The sequence below is a fragment of the Dermacentor silvarum genome, chromosome 2 (assembly GCF_013339745.2).
Source record: "Dermacentor silvarum isolate Dsil-2018 chromosome 2, BIME_Dsil_1.4, whole genome shotgun sequence".
Lineage (NCBI taxonomy): Eukaryota > Metazoa > Arthropoda > Arachnida > Ixodida > Ixodidae > Dermacentor > Dermacentor silvarum.
In genome coordinates, this window is record NC_051155.1 from 88,582,703 (window position 1) to 88,602,265 (window position 19,563).

At 47.5% G+C, this 19,563-nt stretch overlaps 1 protein-coding gene across 1 annotated transcript in view; it reads right to left on the bottom strand.

The window, feature by feature from the left end:
* Positions 1-15,093: 15,093 nt before the first annotated feature.
* The window catches only part of LOC119441601 (arylsulfatase B-like), a 78,006-nt gene continuing 73,536 nt past the window's right edge, over positions 15,094-19,563 (bottom strand). Inside the window, exons 9-10 of the mRNA XM_037706209.2 lie at positions 17,045-17,481; positions 15,094-16,151 (exon numbers count right to left, since the gene is read on the bottom strand). Of these exons, the coding sequence (XP_037562137.1) occupies positions 16,011-16,151; positions 17,045-17,481 (578 nt within the window). The 3' untranslated portion in view covers positions 15,094-16,010. The remainder of the gene's footprint in view (positions 16,152-17,044; positions 17,482-19,563) is intronic.

The window sequence follows — 19,563 nt, forward strand, 5'->3', positions numbered from 1 at the left end:
TGGCCACTCTTCTACTTAGGATATAAAGTTGTCGTATAATGTATAAAAAAGCTTAATTATTGTAGATTCCAACTAGATATAATATAAAAAATTGATTAATGTGATTTAGAAATAAATGCTCAAGAACAAGCATGAGACACATGGTTCTTGCGAACTGTGTCTCAGTTGTGACCATATTTAGCAGAAACTACCTCATTTACTGCATTGCGCCTTGCTCTGTAGCTTTAGCACATATTTATCTATTTCCTAGACGCAGCAAAATAATGTGGATCTTTTTGATTTTTGGGATAGTTTACTTTTGAAGATCGCCAAAATATTGCAACTTCTGTTGTGAACAACCCGGCAACTGCACGCACAAGGAAGCTAATTTTTTGATAAATTAGAGACCAAGGAATTCGCATTTAGGGCGCAAATTTTCATTCATCGACCTTTACTAGTTTTCCTAATAATGCGACCCTAATTAAGCAACATTTTGAATTATGGGCCTACGTTTGCCCATTTTTGCGGGAAGGTACTAAAGCTCCGAGGCTGTGGTTTAAAACTAATAAAGGTACATGAATGAAATTTAGCGTCCTAAATGGAAATTTCTTGAACTCTAATTTATCCAAGATTTGACTTCCTTGAGCTGTAGTTGCCGGCCTGTTTACAACAGAAGTTGCAATATTGCAACTCAAACGGAAGTTGCAATTCAAACGCAAGCTATCCAAAAAGTAAAAGTTGAACATTATTTTGCTGGGTCAAGGAAATAGATATGTCCTAAAGCTACAGAGCAAGCCGAAATGCAGTAAATGCCATAGTTTCTTCTAAATATTGTCACAACTGAGACACAGTTCGCAAAAACCATGTATCTCATGGTTGTTCTTGAACATTTGTTTCTAAATCACATTAATCAATTTATTTGTATTAATATAGTTCCAATGTACAAGAATTGCGCTTTTTATGGTATATACGACAACTTTATATCCTAAGTAGAAGAGCCGTCATCGTTGTTCCAAAAATACTGAAAACGGGGGGCTCGTCCCGCCGTGTGGGACCGCCACCCTAAGCTAGCCTGTTCTCTTGGCTGACTGAAGCCAAGTGTTGCCCTGATTCTATTCGAGATTATCTTGGTTAATATTGTATACAATACTGAAAGCAAGCCAATGGGCCTATACTTCTTCAATTCTTTAACGTCTGCCTTCTTTTCCATCAGTATAGCGTTGGCGTTCTCCCATATATATATAGTAATAAAGGAGCCCGCGCCCTGAAGGCCCGTCGAAAGACTCGCGAGCCAAATCGTTGACCACTCCGGGGGTGAGTGGGGAAAGGGTAGGGTGCGGACCCACGTGTCGCTGTCCTTGAGGTCGGGACAAGGCGCGACGACGATGAAGTACGTTAAATGTGCTTACAATATATATACATTTATTTATTTATTTATTTATTTATTTATTTATTTATTTATTTATTTATTTATTTATTTATTTATTTATTTATTTATTTATTTATTTATAGCGTTCCTGGCACTGTTGCTCAGCGGTGGTGAAGTGGCGGGCTAACTTGCGGCACTCCTTGGCACGACGTGCTGCTGTCGAAACGGGCACACACTCAGAAACATCGCGTTGGTAGGGCAGTACAGTGTCCACGGTGTGGGATGGGTGACGGCCATAGAGCAAAAAGTAAGGAGAAAAGCCAGTGGTAGTCTGGGTTGCACTGTTGTAGGCGAATGTAACAAACGGTAGGATAAGGTCCCGATCTATGTGGTCAGATGCGACATACATCGCCAGCATGTCACCCAGGGTCCGGTTGAAACGTTCGGTCAGCTCATTGGTCTGGGGGTGGTAGGTGGTGGTGGTTCTATGAATAACGCGGCACTGAGCCAGAAGAGATTCGAGAACCTTAGACAAAAAGACGCACCCTCTGTCGCTTAGGAGTTCACGAGGGGGGCCGTGACGGAGGATGAAACAACGAAGCAGGAAGGAGGCGACGTCGCGTGCCGTGGCGGCAGTGAGTGCCGCAGTTTCCGCATATCGCGTAAGATGGTCGACGGCGACGATCATCCAGCGGTTATCGCCCGGTGTCATATGAAGCGGACCATAGAGATTAATTCCCACACGATCAAATGGGCGGGCGGGGCAGGGAAGGGCTACAAAGCTCTAGCTGAACGGCAAGGCGGAAATTTCCGACGTTGGCAGTCCGTACACGAGTGAACGAATTTGCGGTCGTACATAAACATTCCTCACCAGTAGTAGCGCTGACGAAGTCGTTCATATGTTTTGAAGACTCCGGTTTGGGCGCACTACGGGTCAACGTGAAAGCATGCGTAGATAGTGGACCGCAGGCTGCCCGGTATGACGAGTAGACATATGCGGTCGTGGGATTCGTAGTTGCATCGGTGTAGAAGGTCGTCGCGAATGGCGAAGTGAACAGCTTGGCGGCGGAGTGCGCGAGAGGCTGGCAGCATCGGCGTGTCGGAAAGCAGGTGAGAGGCGAGACGACGGGTGTTAATGTTGACAGGCAACTAAGGTCGGCAGGCAGAGGAGACCGCGACAGAGCGTCAGCATCCGAATACTTGCGGTCAGAGCGGTAGACGACGTTGATGTCGAAATCTTGAAGTCGAAGAGCCCATCGGGCAAGCCGGCCACATGGGTCCTTCAAATTTGATAGCCAACAAAGGGCGTGATGATCCGTGACGACGTCAAATGGGCGTTCGTACAAGTAAGGATGGCACTTGTTAAGGGCATATACGATGATATCACACCCGGGAACGAGGCGCTAACGCCGGGCCAAATTCCAAAGCCAACTTAGCAGCTTCCGAAAATAACCCCACGAAAGCAAGGATAAGGCACCTAAATAGCGTCTGATGCGCCAGCGAACGCCGGTTGTGGTCCCAAGACCAAGTCAGAACACAGAGTTGTCAAAGCACAACAACATATATTCTTGAAATACGGCAGTTACATACACACATACACAATTGGGCTAGACACAACACAACTTAGATGGGTGTTAACAAAACAGTGGAAAGTATTTAACGACACGCACTATGAGTCCCACACGTACAGTACAGAGGGAACAGGAACACGAAGTCTGCAATCGTATTTACCCGTGCTGGTCTTGAGCCGGAAGATCTCAGCGTTGCTCGACGCAAATCTCGAAGAAACTTCTTCCAGAAATGCGGACGCTCGAGGAACTCCTCGGCTAGCTTATCGGGAATCCCCTTTTTCCGCAGTGTTCACATCACATCTCTTCAACCGCGCGGTCTTATCCCGCTCCTGATTCCCGCACGGCGCTTTTATTGTCTTCGCCGGCATTTCTCGAACTTTCTAACGGAGTTTGGTTCCCATAGCGTGAACAAAGCCTTTGAATCATCTAAACATTTCTCGCATTTTCTACCGCAGCCGCCGAGGCGTCTTCTAGGAGGGGTGGTGACTCATCCGTTGGCGCACGCCGGGTTGTCGCAAGTCGCAACGCCACCTAGACTAGCTCAAAAGAATTTCCTTTAGGTGGCGTTAAATGTCCTCCTCCCTCTCTGTCTCTGCTTTCCAGGTGAGAGGGTGTTTCAGCGAGCTCTCTCTCTCTCTTAACCTTCGCGTATGTTGTCGAAGCTTCCAGACTCCATTGAAAGCGTCGGCGGTCTGCGGCGTATGCGCTCCCTCTCCCTCTGTCGAAGCTACCGCGGGGCAGACTTGTTTCTTTCGCTGGCTTGTGTGAAACGCGGCGCGCGCTTTGATTTAGCGCTCTTTTGTGACAGATGGCTTTCTTTTTCAGTTACACTATATTGGTCTCTGCTTCGGTTAGTCTACCGCTGGCATAAGCAACAACGTATTCAGAATGCCAGGGTTTTCGTTATGCTAGGACGGCGTCGAGACTTATTCCGCTGGCGTCTGTGTGTACCTCCCTCGGACCTGCAGGATCGAAGTGACGCAGAATAAGCGGCGAAGCAAGAAGACGTCGTAAAGTAGTAAACGCCTCGTCGCATTCTGGCGACCATGATGACAAGTCTCCGGAGCTATCCACGTGCTGTGTCAGAGGGTTTATTATAGACGCGAAGTTGCGAACAAAACGCCGAAAGTATGAACATAAGCCGACGAAACTGCGAAGTTCTTTGAGATTTGTCGGTCTTGGAAAGTCAGCAATGGCACGCAGTTTCGCGGGATCAGGTTGTATACAGTGCTTGACACGACGTGGCCAAGAATGGTTAACTTTGAAAAGGCAAAGTGGAATTTCTTGAGATTCAGTTAAAGCCCACCGTTGGAGGTGGTGAAGATGCGTTGTAAAATTGCGAGTGAAGACGACAATACCGTCGAGGTAACACAGACACGTCTGCCATTTCAAGCCACGCAAAACATTATCCATCATTCGCTCAAACGTTGCGGGGGCATTACAGAGGCCGAAAGGCTTCACGTCGAACTCGTAGAGTCCATCAGTGGTAAAAAATGCAGTCTTGGGATTGTCAGCGTCGGCCATCAGTACCTGCCAATACCCTGAGTGCAAGTGGAATGAAGAGAAGAATTCAGATCCCTGTAAACAGTCAAGGGCATCATCTATTCTCGGTATAGAGAGTACACATCTTTGCGGGCAATCTTATTTAGGCAGCGAAAGTCATCACAGAAGCGAATAGAGCCTTCCTTCTTAACGAGAAGGACCGGTGAGGCCCACGGACTGTGAGAGGGCTGAACAACGGGGCGGCGAAGCATGTCGTCGACGTGCTCACTAATCACACGGCGCTCCATAAGAGACACACGGTATGGTCTTTGCCGCAGTTGGGAATGGGAGCCCATGTTGATATGGTGCGTGACAGTTGGCGTGCGTCCATGAGAAGGCTCAATAGCGTCGAAAGAAGAACGAAAATGGTACAGCACGGCGATAAGCTCCGAACGATGATCTGGTGTAAGGCCGTCAGCGATTGATGGGCTAAAGATGTCGGCGCAAAACTTGTTGGAAGCAGAAAGAGCGCCCAAGTCAGTGAAGTCTTCGCGAGAAGTAGCATCTGGCACGTCGACGATGTGCAGAGACTGAATGGCTTGGACATTGGTGAGCCATTGGCCATGGAGCAATGTTAGCGGAACGGACAAAAGCTTGCAGACAAAAATATGGCTCAAATCAGCCAAGAAAGCATGGGTCGCGAAGGAAAGCAGTACAGTGTTTTCTGCGATGAATGCCTCAGAAGGGGCGAACAAATCAGTGGCGTCAGAGATGCTTCCACAGGACACTGGTAAAACAACAGTGGCGTGAGGAGAAATCTCGGTCTCCTCAGCGACAACTAATTTAGGGTGATGGTCGGGAGAATCGTCTGTATCGAAGTCGCATAAAGCATAAAGTTCGACTTCTGCCCGCTTGCTGTGGATGATGGCTTTGTGTCGTGAGAGGAAATCCCATCCAAGAATTATGTCGTGAGATTGGGAAGGCAGCACAATAAACTCAATGATCTACAAAATATCCTCAATTACAACTCGGGCCGTACAAGCTGCTAACGGCTGAACATGCTGCACTGTTGCGGTAGGGACGGCTACGCCAGCAACTGCCGTCATCACTTTCCGCATGGAGCGACAGAGTATTTCATTTATAACAAAAATGGCGGTACCAGTGTCCACAAGGGCAAGAGTTCAGACTCCTTCGACGGAAACAGCAATGACGTTTGATGGAGAAATGTGAGGACATAGACGCTTTGACGACGACGCAGATCTTGCCACATGAACTGCAGCGTCTAGTTTTCCTCTTCTGAAGGCATGGGACGACGACGCAATGGGTCCAGAGTGAGCCGACGTAGTGACGGAGAGCGTCGGTCGAAGGAGGCGTGACGATCAGGAGCATTTGGAGGTGATCCTTGAGTGTAGCGGAGCGGTGGCTGATCGGCATAGGGAGTCGTCGGTTGATAGCCATATGAGACGGCCAGCGGCATGCGTCAGTGACAGCAGCGAGTGATATGGCCGGGGCGGCCACAGGCAAAGCAAACTGGTTGGTCGTCAGGAGTACGCTGAGGGTTTGCGGCCACAGCGCCGGCGCAAGGGTCGCTGGTATGAGTCGGCGCCCGCAGTGCTTGACGCAGTGTGAAAGCAGGGTGCGTGCGAGGCCCTGCGAAAGAACTATAAATTATGGGGTTTTACGTGCCAAAACTGCAATCTGATTATGAAGCACGTCGTAGTGGGTGACTCCGGGAAATTTGGACCACCTGGGATTCTTTAACGTGCACCTAAATCTAAGTACACGGGCGTTTTCGCCTTTCGCCCCCATCGAAATGCGGCCGCCGTGGCCGCGATTCCATCCGGCCACATCGTGCTCAGCAGCCCAACACCATAGCCACTAAGCAATCACGGCGGCTGAGAGGCCGTGCGACGACGCTGGCGTACGTGAGAGGAGCAGCAACCGGATGCGACTGATGGGATCCTGGCACAGCGTCGGCAATTTCTGCTTCTATCGGCTGCCGAACAGCGGGAGATAGGTAGGGAGCCGGACGCGGCTGGGGCTGTTGATAAGCAAGCTGTACTAGTGAGAGCTGCCGAACTACTTCCTGGCGTATTAACGCCTGGATCTGCGGCAGTAATGTTGACTGGTCCGAGTTGACGACCGCAGGCCGTCAATTCGGACCTAGTGGTAGAACGCCCGCCTCGGCTGCGGGAGGCTGTGGGTTCGATTCCCACCGCCGCCGGGTACCCACTGGTTCAAATGGGTACAAGCGTACCCGGGCCTGGCTTTCGGCTTCCTTCAGGGTCGATACGCTTGGGAAAGGAGCCTGCGCCCTCAATTCCCGTCGAAACCCAGGCCCGGGTTTCGTGATGTTTGTACCGCTCCCATGGCGGCCATTTCCCAATGGGCGCCCCAAGCACCCATCGAGGTGAGGACACCTTCGGGTTGAGGACAAACACCCTTTTCCAAGCGTTGAGGTCCCATAACGGTCGAGCACCAGGCGGGGAGGGCGCTTGTACTTATTTTACCGGTAGGTACCCGGCGGCAGTACTTGCCTTCCACAGCCCCGACGGTTGCTCAACAAGGCCGTCTGTGGTTGGACAAGAGGCGCTCAGAGACCACTCCTGAAATCTTTATTGGGCTCTCTTTCGAGATGTGAGCCCCCACGACAGCCGAGCACAAGGCCAGGGGACATCACTACCCATTAGAAAAAAAAAAACACCACATATCCACGGGGTGAATGATGATGAGTGGGCGAAGCTCCGGAGAGAATCATCAGTGAACCGTGAATCTTCCGTGTAATTCGCCCAGTCTCGCCGCACTAAATCGAACGATTGACTTCCACCAATGACACGCGTCATATGTGACGTCATTCCTATTTTATAACAGCGCCCTTCATTGTAATTGCACCATCTCCCGCTTAAGGGGACGCTAGCACAAACGCGTTAGAAACGTGCAGTACTCTCTAGTAAGGGGGAGAGGCCACAGCGTCTTACGCAGCCGTTTACACATGCCGGAACGTGCACCGCGTTTGCCGGCGCCATCACATGACTGCTGAGAGAGTATAACCACCGTATTCATAAACGCTCCTCGACTTGAACTTGACTTGCCACCGCCTTCAACGCGTTTCGAACGCGCTGCCCAAGGCGGTGGCAAGTCAAGTTCAAGTCGAGGAGGGTTTATGAATACGGGGTAATGAATACGGGTAGGTGTGGTAAGGCGGAGAAGCCACAGCGTCTTACACCAGGTTCTTACACGGGCCGTAACGCGCTAGCACAAACGCGTTAGAAACGCGCAGTCTTTCGTTAATGTTGGGTATTTACTGTCATCGTGGTGCGTGTGTCCGTGTGCGCTTCGTGGCGTAGTGGTTAGCGCCGCGCGTTCGGAAGCGAGGGGTCCCTGATTCGATTCCGCGCTACGGACACAACTTTCGGAATTTTTTTTTCATAAAAGTAGACGTGGCTACCTACTACGACTACTACTACTACTACTACTACTACTACATACTACAGAGGAGGGACAGACCCACACCCTAAGGAGCTTCGCCCCTAAAACCTGTGGGTACTCGGCGGCACCGGAATTTGCATTCGGTTCTTCCCGCATACGAGGCGGATGCCCTACCGCTAGGCTAGGGAGCTAGGCCATCGCAGCGATGGCGTAGCGGTAGAAATAACTGCTAGAAATAACTCTGGGAGTGTTAGCCAGTGCCACCACCGGCAAACCTCACCCGCGGTGGTTGCTCAGTGGCTATGGTGCTGGGCTGCTGAGCACGAGGTCTCGGGATCGAATCCCTACCCTTCTACTCTGCCAAGAACCGCGCTCGTCGCTCGCTCGCCCGCACCGTCTCTTATCTCCACACGGCTCTGACCTTTATGCGCCGTGCATTCGCCGCTCAGTTTCCGTTGAAGCAATAGACCGCACGTATACCTTCGCCCGCGGCGGCGTATGCGCTCGCTGCCAGCGTTTTGACAGTCGTTGTCTGCAGTCATTTAGTGTGATCTATTCATGTTTGTTTGTGCGCGCTCACACCACGCTTGTTCATTCAGTTAGTAATAGTCGGGCCGCATTTTCCAACGCACGCTACACATGCAATGCTGCCCGGATCGGCAGTGCAGCACTACAGGTGTGTCCCTTCGCACGCGCTGCCCACGGGAAGCGCTTCTCATCAACACCACCGTTTCACACGCGCCTTCTCGTGGTCATCGAGTCTCTCTTCATGTCGGTCTACTTACGCCGCAGCACACCTGCTTACTTAATCAGCTCATGTTTACTACAATTCATATTGCTACCAAAGCCGCTCACCTTACTTCGTATGACATTGCTGTGTTGCTATCGCATTCATTGCTTCGCCGTTAGGGCGAAACTGTGACATTTATTTTCATCCAGTTTCATTTCCATTAATTGATCAGTTCTCTAATTCAATGAGTACGTACAAGTAATTTCCCCTATGTTGTCCTTGGTGTCACTGTTTGTTGGCCTCGTATGATCTGATTACTAAAAATTGGGCCCCTCGGTTCCCTTTTTTCTCGTTCATATATATATATATATATATATATATATATATATATATATATATATATATATGGCAATCTGTCAACGTCATGACAAACCCCCTTGCGTTTTTCGCGCAGATCGTGCTACTGGGAACAGCCGTACCAGCCAAAGCACCTGACAGATTGTCGCACATATAGTCACGCCGAAGCCTTCCCCCGGAGCCTACGCGATGGAGCTGCACTTCCGAGCGTGCGCGCTGGTGTCGTCGGACTACGTCACTGCCAGGATCATTGACTGGACGCCACCGCCCTCCTCGACCTCTGCCTATATAAGACCAGCGAGCCATCAACACTGTATTGGGCACATTGGTCTGGCCATCTGTCAACATCATGACAAACCCCCTTGCGTTTTTCGCGCAGGTTAGTAACACGTATTCATCCATCAAATCTAGCAACCGATTTTTGGTCCAGCTGATGCGCCCCAACTAAGTTTGCTGCTTTCTGTTGTGCATACGAAACATTGTGCTGTCCTTGCTTATGCTTTGTGGAGACATAGAGTCTAATCCTGGTCCGAGTTCTGAGCAGCTTTTACAACAGCATACTTGACGGTCAAAAAAGCATGCTGCAAAGGTTTGACGCAATAGAGGACAAACTTAAGGATGTCGAAACGTGTCTGGCTGTAGTGATAGAATTTCGCGAGAAAATGATCGATAGGGAAAGAACAATCCAAAATTTGGAAAGATAGTTAGTTGACCTCGAGGACCGAGGTAGACGGAATAATCTAATCATGTTTAGTATTCCTGAAAACACTCGGGAAACGCCTGACTCTCTCGCAGAAAGCGTGGTTGACGATCTATACTGGAACAAACTGGGCTTGCAAGTACTATCTGTCGAAAGAATTCACAGATTAGGAACACAGAAATTGGATAGATCACGGCCTACGATGCTGAAATTGTTCGGCCATCGCGAAAACATTGTGCTCAACAATTGCTTTAAGCTGAAAGGAAGCAGTGCATCAATTGTGAAGGTTTTTCAGCCGCAACCACACAGCTTAGGAAACACCTATGGGATAACACTGCTGACGCGAGACGTAATGGTAAAAAGTGAGGTTGCTTCACGATAAAGTTAAAATTGACAATGAATTGTTTGAATGGAACACTGCCGAAATTAAAATCGTCCCTCTCCATAAACATAGAAAAGCGAGTGCACAGCCAAAATGTCAAGGAAGTTGCACGGAAAGAACACTTTGTTGTGGGAACATAAATGCCCGCATCAATAAAACGGTGGACCTTGAAACTATGGTGATCACTCATAACCTGGATATATTAGGTATCACTGAAACATGGCGGCACTGCGACATTAGTGACTCAGAAATTACACCAGTTGGGTATAGAATATACAAGAAAGATAGGGGCTCCCCCGGCGGCGGTGTAGCAGTTATGTTTCGAGAATCTGTGACAGCGATGAGGTTACCGATATCACAGACGTAGAATGTCTTATAGTAAAATTTGTGTCAGGGATTTTTCACCTTCTGGTTGGGGCATTTTATCACCCACCCAGTTCACCCAGTGTTTTCTTTGAGAACCTTATGAATTCCTGTGTGTACATAGACGCAGTAAGAGCAATTTATTATTAGTCGTAGATTTCAACGTTCCAGATGTCAGCTGGGCAGACGAGTTCCCTGATGCACTTTCCGCTTCTGCTGAACCACTCGTTAACATCGTCCTCCTCCATGCTTTAACCCAACTCGTAAAACAGTGAACGCGCGTCAATAGAAACAGCGCCTCAGTTTTAGATTTATTCCTCGTTAATGATACACTGCTCAAGCGAAATCCGAGAGTGCATCTTTTTGAGGGAATCTCAGATCATAGAATAGCTTGTCTCACAATCCCAGTTAACGTCGCGTGCCTGAAAAACAGAGAAAGAGAGGCTAATTCCCTTGTTTGCACAAGCCAGCGATGTCGTCATTCTAGACACATTAGATTGTTTATTTTCTACTTTTGTGTCGCAGTATGACTCAGGCAACATGTCTGTCGACAGCCTGTGGTGTTTATTCAAAGAAACGGTCTGGCAATGCATGAACAATTTTGTCCTTTGGAAAGGGAGACAGCGACGTACTACGAATCCTTGGATGACAAAAGATATTGGTCGACTAGGAAGGAAAGTAAAAAAGCCAAGTAGGCAGCACCGGTGACACCCCTCTGCTCATAGTGCCAATAATTTATCTGAACTGTGAACTCGACTAAAGCACGACATCGAGAGGGCGAAGGACTATTATCAAAGTCTGTCTTTAAAACGTTTTCTTTCTACATCCCCGGAAAAATTCTGGCGGCACCTATTTCCAAAGAAAAAAAAATTCTATCACGAGTCTCCTAATTAACGGTAGGGCTAGAACTGATAAGAAGGAAATGGCTGATACACTTAACAATTACATCTGTTCGGTGTTCACTGGAGATGATGGTATCGTTCCACATTTTTTGACGCTTGAAGAAGTACCACCCATTGATGACATCACTATCAGCGAGGAGGGAATACTATCAATTTTGCTTAAACGAGACGTCAATAAGTAATCTGGGATAGACTGAATCCCTAACGCTTTCCTACATCGATATGCCGAGTGGTGCGCAAAATTCTTAGGTTTAATATTTAGGAAATCACTGTCACTCGCCGAAATTCCCAGTGATTGGAAATGCGCTAGAATAACCCCAATACCCAAAAAAGGTGATCCATCCATAGTTACCTATTATAGGCCAATTTCTCTACTCTGCACTTGTGCCAAAGTATTAGAACACATCATTTTCAAACACATTTCCAACTTTATTGAAGATAATAAAATAATCGATAGTCGCCAGCATGGTTTCCGGCGAGGAGTGTCTACGAAAACGCAACTACTAGAGCGCATTCACAACTTTGCCGCAGCGTTGGATAAATCTGGTCAGTTTGATGTCATATTCCTCGACATCCAGAAAGCTTTTGACCGTGTATCGCATCCTAAGATTCTTTTGAACTTAAGACAACTACTTAAGTACGATTCCCTCATTGCATGGATCGCAGCATACTTTTCTTTTAGGCAGCAATCAGTGTCCATTGACGATGTTAGTACAGATTCTGCCTTCGTTCATTCAGGTATTCTCCAAGGTTTTGTTCTTGGGGCACTATTCTTCTTGATCTTCATAAACGACATTTCTCAAGAAATACCGGTAAAAATTCGTTTGTATGCAAACGATTGCATCCTATATAACGAAATCCACAGTACTGACGACCAGGTTTCTCTTAACAAATCCTTATCCCAGATTACAAAGTGGTGAACTCCGTGGTAGATGCAAATAAAGCACAGCAGAACAGTAGCAATGACACTTACACGTAAGATGAATCCACTCACTTTCACTTATAGTATCAGTAGTAACAACCTGTCTGTAGTTTCAAGTTACACATACCTAGGGGTGGTTATTACATCTGATCTTCGTTGGAATGATCACGTCACCTACATACACCAGAAAGCCATGAGACAACTAGGCTACTTACGATGAACACTTCCCAAAGCATCGAGCGATGTAAAACTTTTGGCCTATATAACGTATATAAGGCCAACGCTCGAATACGCTGCGGCAGTATGGGATCCGCACACAAATACAATTATAAGGAAACTAGAAAATATTCAGCGAAAGGCAGCTAGGTTTAATTTTAATTCGTAGAGCAGCAAAACATCGCCAACTGCTCTATTAATTTCTGCAAACCTGGAATCCCTACAAACAAGACTAAAGACATTCTACATGATACACCATGATAACCTTGGAATCGACAAACGCACGTACTAGAAACCTCTTACACAGCGTCCCACTCGTTCTTTCCAATCAGAAAAAGTTAGCGAAGTTTCTTGCAGAACTAACACTTACATGAATTCTTTCTTCTCCCGTAGCATTCGTGATTGGAATCGTTTGCCCAGAGAAGTAATCGAGAGCTCTTCTGCTGCCGCTTTCACTGCCGCACTTCAAAATGTGAAATGATAGTGTTCTATCGTCAATGGTTCAGCAACGTTCCAGGAAAGCGTGCTTTTCTTTATTTGATGATTTTCCAGTTATGTTTTCTTGATACTATGCACCATGTCGACATGTCTAACGCATCTAACCAAATACTTTTGTTATTTTTTTTCACATTGCCAAGTGTTGAGCAATGCTCCATCTAATGCGTCTCCACACGTGTTCATATATGAACAATGTCATCTGAAATTTTATTATTGCAATCTGTGCCGTACTTGACACACCACTCGCATTTCTCCAGTTCCGTTTGTTTTTGTGTGTGCTCTTTGTGTTGTTCAGGTACATTTGTACCGAATAGTGTAACTCACTCCTGCTTAAGGCTTGGAATTCAGGCTAGCAGTATTCAATAAATTCTCTCTCTCTCTCTCTCTCTCTCTCTATATATATATATATATATATATATATATATTGTAATGACGAAGTTAGCACAAGCGTCGCTGTGGTCGCATGGCTCGTGAAGTGAGGAAGAGAAAGACAAAAGGATCGGTGTCGCTGGTTTTGCCTCGCGCTGGCGTTGGGCTGCAACAGCTCGGGTGCTCTTTGCGCTGAACCTAATGGGATTCAACGCCAATAAACCCCTTATCATATATATATATATATATATATATATATATATATATATATTCAGTTAGTTAGTGTAGAGTTCAGTTAGTGTAGAAAGGTGGCCTTCATGCGCTGTCTTTGTTTAAATTCCTGTTTCACGAATAATTAGGGGGGGGGGGGGGGGGGGGATAGTGTCGCGACGGCGCCTGTGCACGTGGTCATCACGTCAGCGCATCGGAGATGCCGGCGCGGCTGCAGCAGTTGTTGCGAAAGTTGCACGGAAGATGCGGTGACATGAAAAAAATGTATGATTTCATAATGCATTCAGCCCCTGTACGCAGCTTAACAGTTTCGCTGGTAATCCGTCCCCATGTGCGTATTGCGGCCCTACGAATTTTTTTTCCTCTTTAGTGTCCCTTCAAGATGGGTGTTCCCTGTGCTTGCAACATAGGTACGAATGTGAAGCTTTTAAGGAACATTTGAACACCGTAGTAGAATAGTAATTATTTTTGGTATTTATACGTTCTTGCAAGCCGCCACGGATGAAGTACACACTGGTTAAACGTTGCCGTAGTGCCAGGTATGCAGGTAATTTTTAGGGGAACTCAAATGTAGTGTTGGGCTGCTGAGCACGAGGTCGCAGGATCGAATCCCGGCCACGGCGGCCGCATTTCGACGGGGGCGAAATGCGGAAACACCCGTGTACTTAGATTTAGGTGCACGTTAAAGAACCCCAGGTGGTCCAAATTTCCGGAGTCCCCCCCCACTACTGCGTGCCTCATAATCAGATCGTGGTTTTGGCACGTAAAATCCCATAATTTCAAATGTTGTAATAGATTAACAATAGAAATTTATCGCTACTTCTTAAAGCGATGTAGCCTCAATGTGGACGTTGCGCACCTTGACTCCATGGCGCGTCAGGCTCCACCTGTCGCGTCGCTTGTCGCTAGAACACCTTGGTCAGGTGCTTGTCACTTAAAGCTTACCGTAATAACGTCACATACTGGGCTGGCATTCGGCTTCACGGTTGCGGTGCAAGCGCGCGACGACATATTTAGTATTTGAGAAGGCATCGCAATGACTTGCTTTCACAGAGTCAAGCATCATGTGCACGGGGAGTGCGTCCGGCGTATGCGGTTATTGGTTGAATGACAGCGGTGTTCGTTCTACAGCATGGAAGGTGCTGGTTATAACGCGTAACACCCTCCCAGTCGCATGCATATTCATACAATACAAATAAATCACCCAAACACAGTTATGAAGATGGAGCAAATTTAGAAGTGGGGCAAAATGTTACGAGCCTGCGCTAAATATTGTGCTAAATCTGCTAGTGCAAAAATCTGCGAGCTAGTGCTAAATCCCATTCCTGCGCCCTGTGACGAAGGAAGCGCCAGGTGTCCAGATATAGCATTGTGCATGCGCGCCCTTTCATACTCGATCCTTTAACTGACGATACGCAATGCCAAGCGCATGCTTCGTCAGAGGCGCAAGGGTGCACTTTGGCACGTGCTCGTAGATTCCTAAAAACCTTTTATCCCCCCCCCCCCCCCCTGTACGTCTTACAAGTCCCCGTGCAGCCATCACTGCGGCCGTTCCTGGACCGCACTACATCCGTAAGCAATACGATGAAGAACATAAATGTTTTATTCCACAAGGATAACAACTTGGCGTCAGTTACAAATATAACGGAGTTCCACCCAGGTTAAATAGTCGACCAGAAAACTATTTTGTAAATACGCGTGTATACGGTAAAAGAATCGTTACTCGAAAATAAATATTGTGTTCCGTTTTACATTGACCCCGGCTCTGCAGGATGCGCTATCTGGGTGAGGGTAAATACATACAAACACTGCAACGAATGTTGTAATTATTGTTTACGCGTATTAAATTTTAATTATAGCTTATTCTAGCTAAAGCCCGCCTGTTGCTACAACCTACCACCACCACCATTATTGTTTATTCTGAACATCGGCTTTGTTTTGTATAACACACTGAGATTGCATAAATAGGGCTAAACATCACTCTTAAAATATTACTGATCACATCAGGCCGACTTAGCGCAAGTAGTAATGCATACAAGTTGCAGGAATTTATGAATATGAAAAGAAACGTGTTTTCGCGATTCGATCACTTATATTTTACCAATCAGCCAAGAGCCATAGTCAAGGCTGCTTTCGTCGCAGGCTTTCTGTAACATACTAATAATGTAATGCGATTTAATTAAATATTTATCTGTCTAGTCTAGCAGCAGACTAGCAGCAGAGCGACCAGCCCGAGTTCTCCGGCAGTCACAGAACGGGTCGTTCGTCGTCGTCGTCTTCGAGCTGCTACCGAAAACACGAGGCGCGTCTGCTTCATTACATGCACTAAGAACAAACGTTGCCAGTCGGAAACAATACGAGTTCTATTTACAGGCTTTATTTGTTAATTGTTTGAAATGCGTTTTGTGCCAGCATAGTTTCCTACTAATGTCCCGGCCAAGTTAGAATGCCGTGAGATACGCTTCATTGTACGCTGATTCCCACTGCGTTCCAAAACAACACCGTCGATGCTATCCGCACGGTGTATGCACCCAAGGCGCCCATGTTCCATTGTGGTTCTCCGGAAAGCCAGCGGGATCCTTGGCCTCGTGCTGCACTGGCATCGCTTCGGCTCGGTAGGCGGCAATGCGCGCCTTCAGGAATTTTACAACCTGTTAAAAGGGTTTGAAAAATTAGTGCATGCATATTATCAAATACGCACAGACAACAATGCCGTCGCAGCCATTATATAACCGACTTCCCATCACGACAAGCCTTGTTCGTCATCTTTATACGAAGGCCGGCTGTCCAAAGTGACGCCCACGAAGCTGAAATCAAGAAGGGGCAGACGGACGGAGTAGCACACTGTGGTATAAACGTTACAAACAGGGATAAGGTGCAAGCCTTTCACGGGCACCTTATCCCTGTTTGTAACTTTATGATCTGCTAGAATAGCCATTCGAGCGCTGTGGAATATGCTGTGCATCTTCCTACTCAAATTATACGACATAACAAGTCCAGTAGGATTAACATGGACAACTGGTGTATAATGTCTGTCCACATTCTTCTTCTTTCTGGAGTTTTACGTGCCAAAACCAGTTCTGATTATAAGGCACGCCGTAGTGGAGGGCTCCGCAATAATTCTGACCACCTGGGGTTCTTTGACCTGCACTACAACGCAAGCACGCGGGCGTTTTTGCATTTCGCCTCCATCGAAATACGGCCGCCGCGGCCGGGATTGGATCCCGCGATCTCGTGCATGGTCAGCAGCGCAACGCCTTAGCTGACTGAGCCACCGCGGCGGGTCACATTATTTACATTGCCTTCTCACTGATGCTATAGATTTGTGCAAGTAGTATACTGGTATAGGTCAGACACATGTGTTTGTTTTTTGCTTGCTTGCCGGTTTGTTTGTTCCTTGGCATATTGATTGTTTATTGGTTTCTTTACTTTTATAAAGTCATTTTAACTCTGTATTCGAAATTTCCTTACGCAGCACTCATATAGAATCATCAAAATCTTTGTTTCTGTGACCGACCCGAACAGAAATGCGGTGAGTTCTTACCTCAGGATGCGAGCTGGCCACATTATTCAGTTCGCATGGATCTTTGATTATGTCGAACAGGTGGACCGCGTCGTTCGGGTGAAATCGTCCGTTGTCTGGATTACCACAATTCAATGTTGCTCTTTTTCTCCAGTCCTTGGGAAACTTCAGCTGGTCCCTTTTGTAGAAGTCCCTAAGCACTTTGGCTGCTGTCGACTGAGTGAGCAACGTATCCAGGTCATCGTACGGACGGCCGCTACCTGGTCGAGCGTAGCGCTCACTCATGAACCCGGTGCCATCAAGCACCAATTTGTAACGACCCAGTCGCAGAGCTGAGTTTTTCAAAAACCGGTCGTCGATGTTGTAGAGCATTTCGACACGAGGCGATCCTATTCCTTGAGACAGGAACCGCCACATATCAAATCCGTCCAGTTGCCCTAGCGTGTCCACGTCGCCTCCTGAAAAAAAAATTGCCGTGGTTAAACGCAGCTAAACCAAGTTTTTCGAATACTAGCATGGCTTTGCTGTCACAGATGCTGCTCGGTGCCGTCAGCAACTACCACATCTACAATTGCACCACAAGACAACACACAGATGTTGCTCGGCGTGGTAGCAGAAGCGAGCGAATTGATTTCATTCTGCGTCTCACTTCCACGCGAACTAAGCGTCGAAAGCACAGTGCATGCGAAGCTACTAGCACTCGGCGCACTTTGTGCACGTCGCACATCGCTTTGAAGATAAGGCCTGCGTGACCGCGCACTTTGCCCACATCGTACGCAGCAGCCTCGAGTAGTGGTAGGCTAAGTCCCCGTTTCACCTTGGCTGAGCTTGAAGGTCACATTTACGGAACCAGGCGTTTTCTTGGTTTGTACCTGGAGTAGTAGAGCTCTCGCTCTAAAAGCACGCATCGAATCAAAGCTATCCCACTGAAAAAACCCCGTCTTTCCCATAACTCCTATATGCAATAACATATCGTATGACATATGGGAAAGACGGGTCTTTGTATGTGATCCTGTATGTTTCATATCGTATTACTGGATATGGGATTTATGGTGCATATGGATTTTTCAGTAGGGTAGGTTAGCACACAAAAATAGGAGAAACGTAAGATTAGGTGAATAAAGATTTTACTTCCAATATATTTTTTAGTGATTCGCATTCTTAGTCTACATCGGCCTTTTTAAGTCTGTCTGTCTGTCTGTCCGTCTGTCCGTCTGTCCGTCCGTCCGTCTGTCTGTCCGTCCGTCCGTCCGTCTGTCCGTCCGTCTTCCAATTTGGGCCTCAAGGCATGCATTTGTGGCGATGATACTGCGGTGGTCGTTCTATCGTCGCCGTCGCAGTTTTGTTATCTGACTCTCGCCATGCCGTCATCATCACGGCTTCTACGTCAACCCAGTGACCCATGTTGTCTAAAAGCTTGGGCCATTAGGTATGCGCTAGTGGTCGTGATGCCATCGAGGTCATTGCATCGTCGTCAACAGACTCTCGCCATGCTGTCGTCGTCACACTATCGTCGTCATGCAGTCTTCATGGTACAGTGGCCGTTACACCATCGGTGACTTGCATTAGTTCTCATTGTCCTCACAGCGCTAAGGTGTCATCGTCGTCATTGCGTCATCGTCATACCGTCTTTCCATGCATTCGTCGTGACGCCATCGTGGTAGCTTGATCATCGTTATTCTAACTTCGTCATCCGACTCGTCATCGACGTCATCCGACTCTTGTCATACCCTCATCGACACGTCATCGTTGTCAAGCAGATACACCACACCATCGTCTTCGTGCCACCGTCCTCAGGCTGTCGTTTCATCATCGTCACAACTTGTCAAGCATCGTCCCATCGCTGTCAAGTCTTCGTCATCGTACTGCCTTAGTGGTTCTATTGACGTCATTGCTACTCCGTCATTCTAGCCTAACCATATATGCTGCCGCCGTACAGTCGTGATTATGCCGCCGTTGTCATATCGTTGCCGTCATTTCTTCGTCATTCCATCGTTGTCACGGTGTTATCATCATACAGTCGCCGTCATGCTCATGGACAACATTGGCAAGCGAGTTTCATACCAAAGTCGGCCGATACCGGGGCCAGGGTACGTCGCATATGTCCGAAGCAACATAAATCTCAGGATGACCACTATAGGTTTTAAATAAACGTGACTAGCAGTACCATGTTTTGCTACATTGCTTGATGCTAATCGCATTATCATCGGTAGTGGTTCTGCGGCGTTTTTCTGTCTTTTTAAATTATTCATTTGAATTTAGGCTCTCAGCAAAACGTACAAGAAAAGAGTAATCACAAAAACGCACCTGAGGTGAAACCTTTGACTGAGTTGTACACAGTAGCGAAAGCGTACAAACACTTTTATTGAGATAGAAATTATCCGAACACTCCAGGCGCATTTCTGGCGTCAGCGTCGCCGTGATGTTCGGTGTAAAGTCCCAGCACAATAACATCGTCGCAGCGCGCCGTATGCTGTATGTGCGAGTGAAAGCTTGCGAGGGTCAGCAGACGATCGTGGTTTATTCTCGCGCGCAAGGGA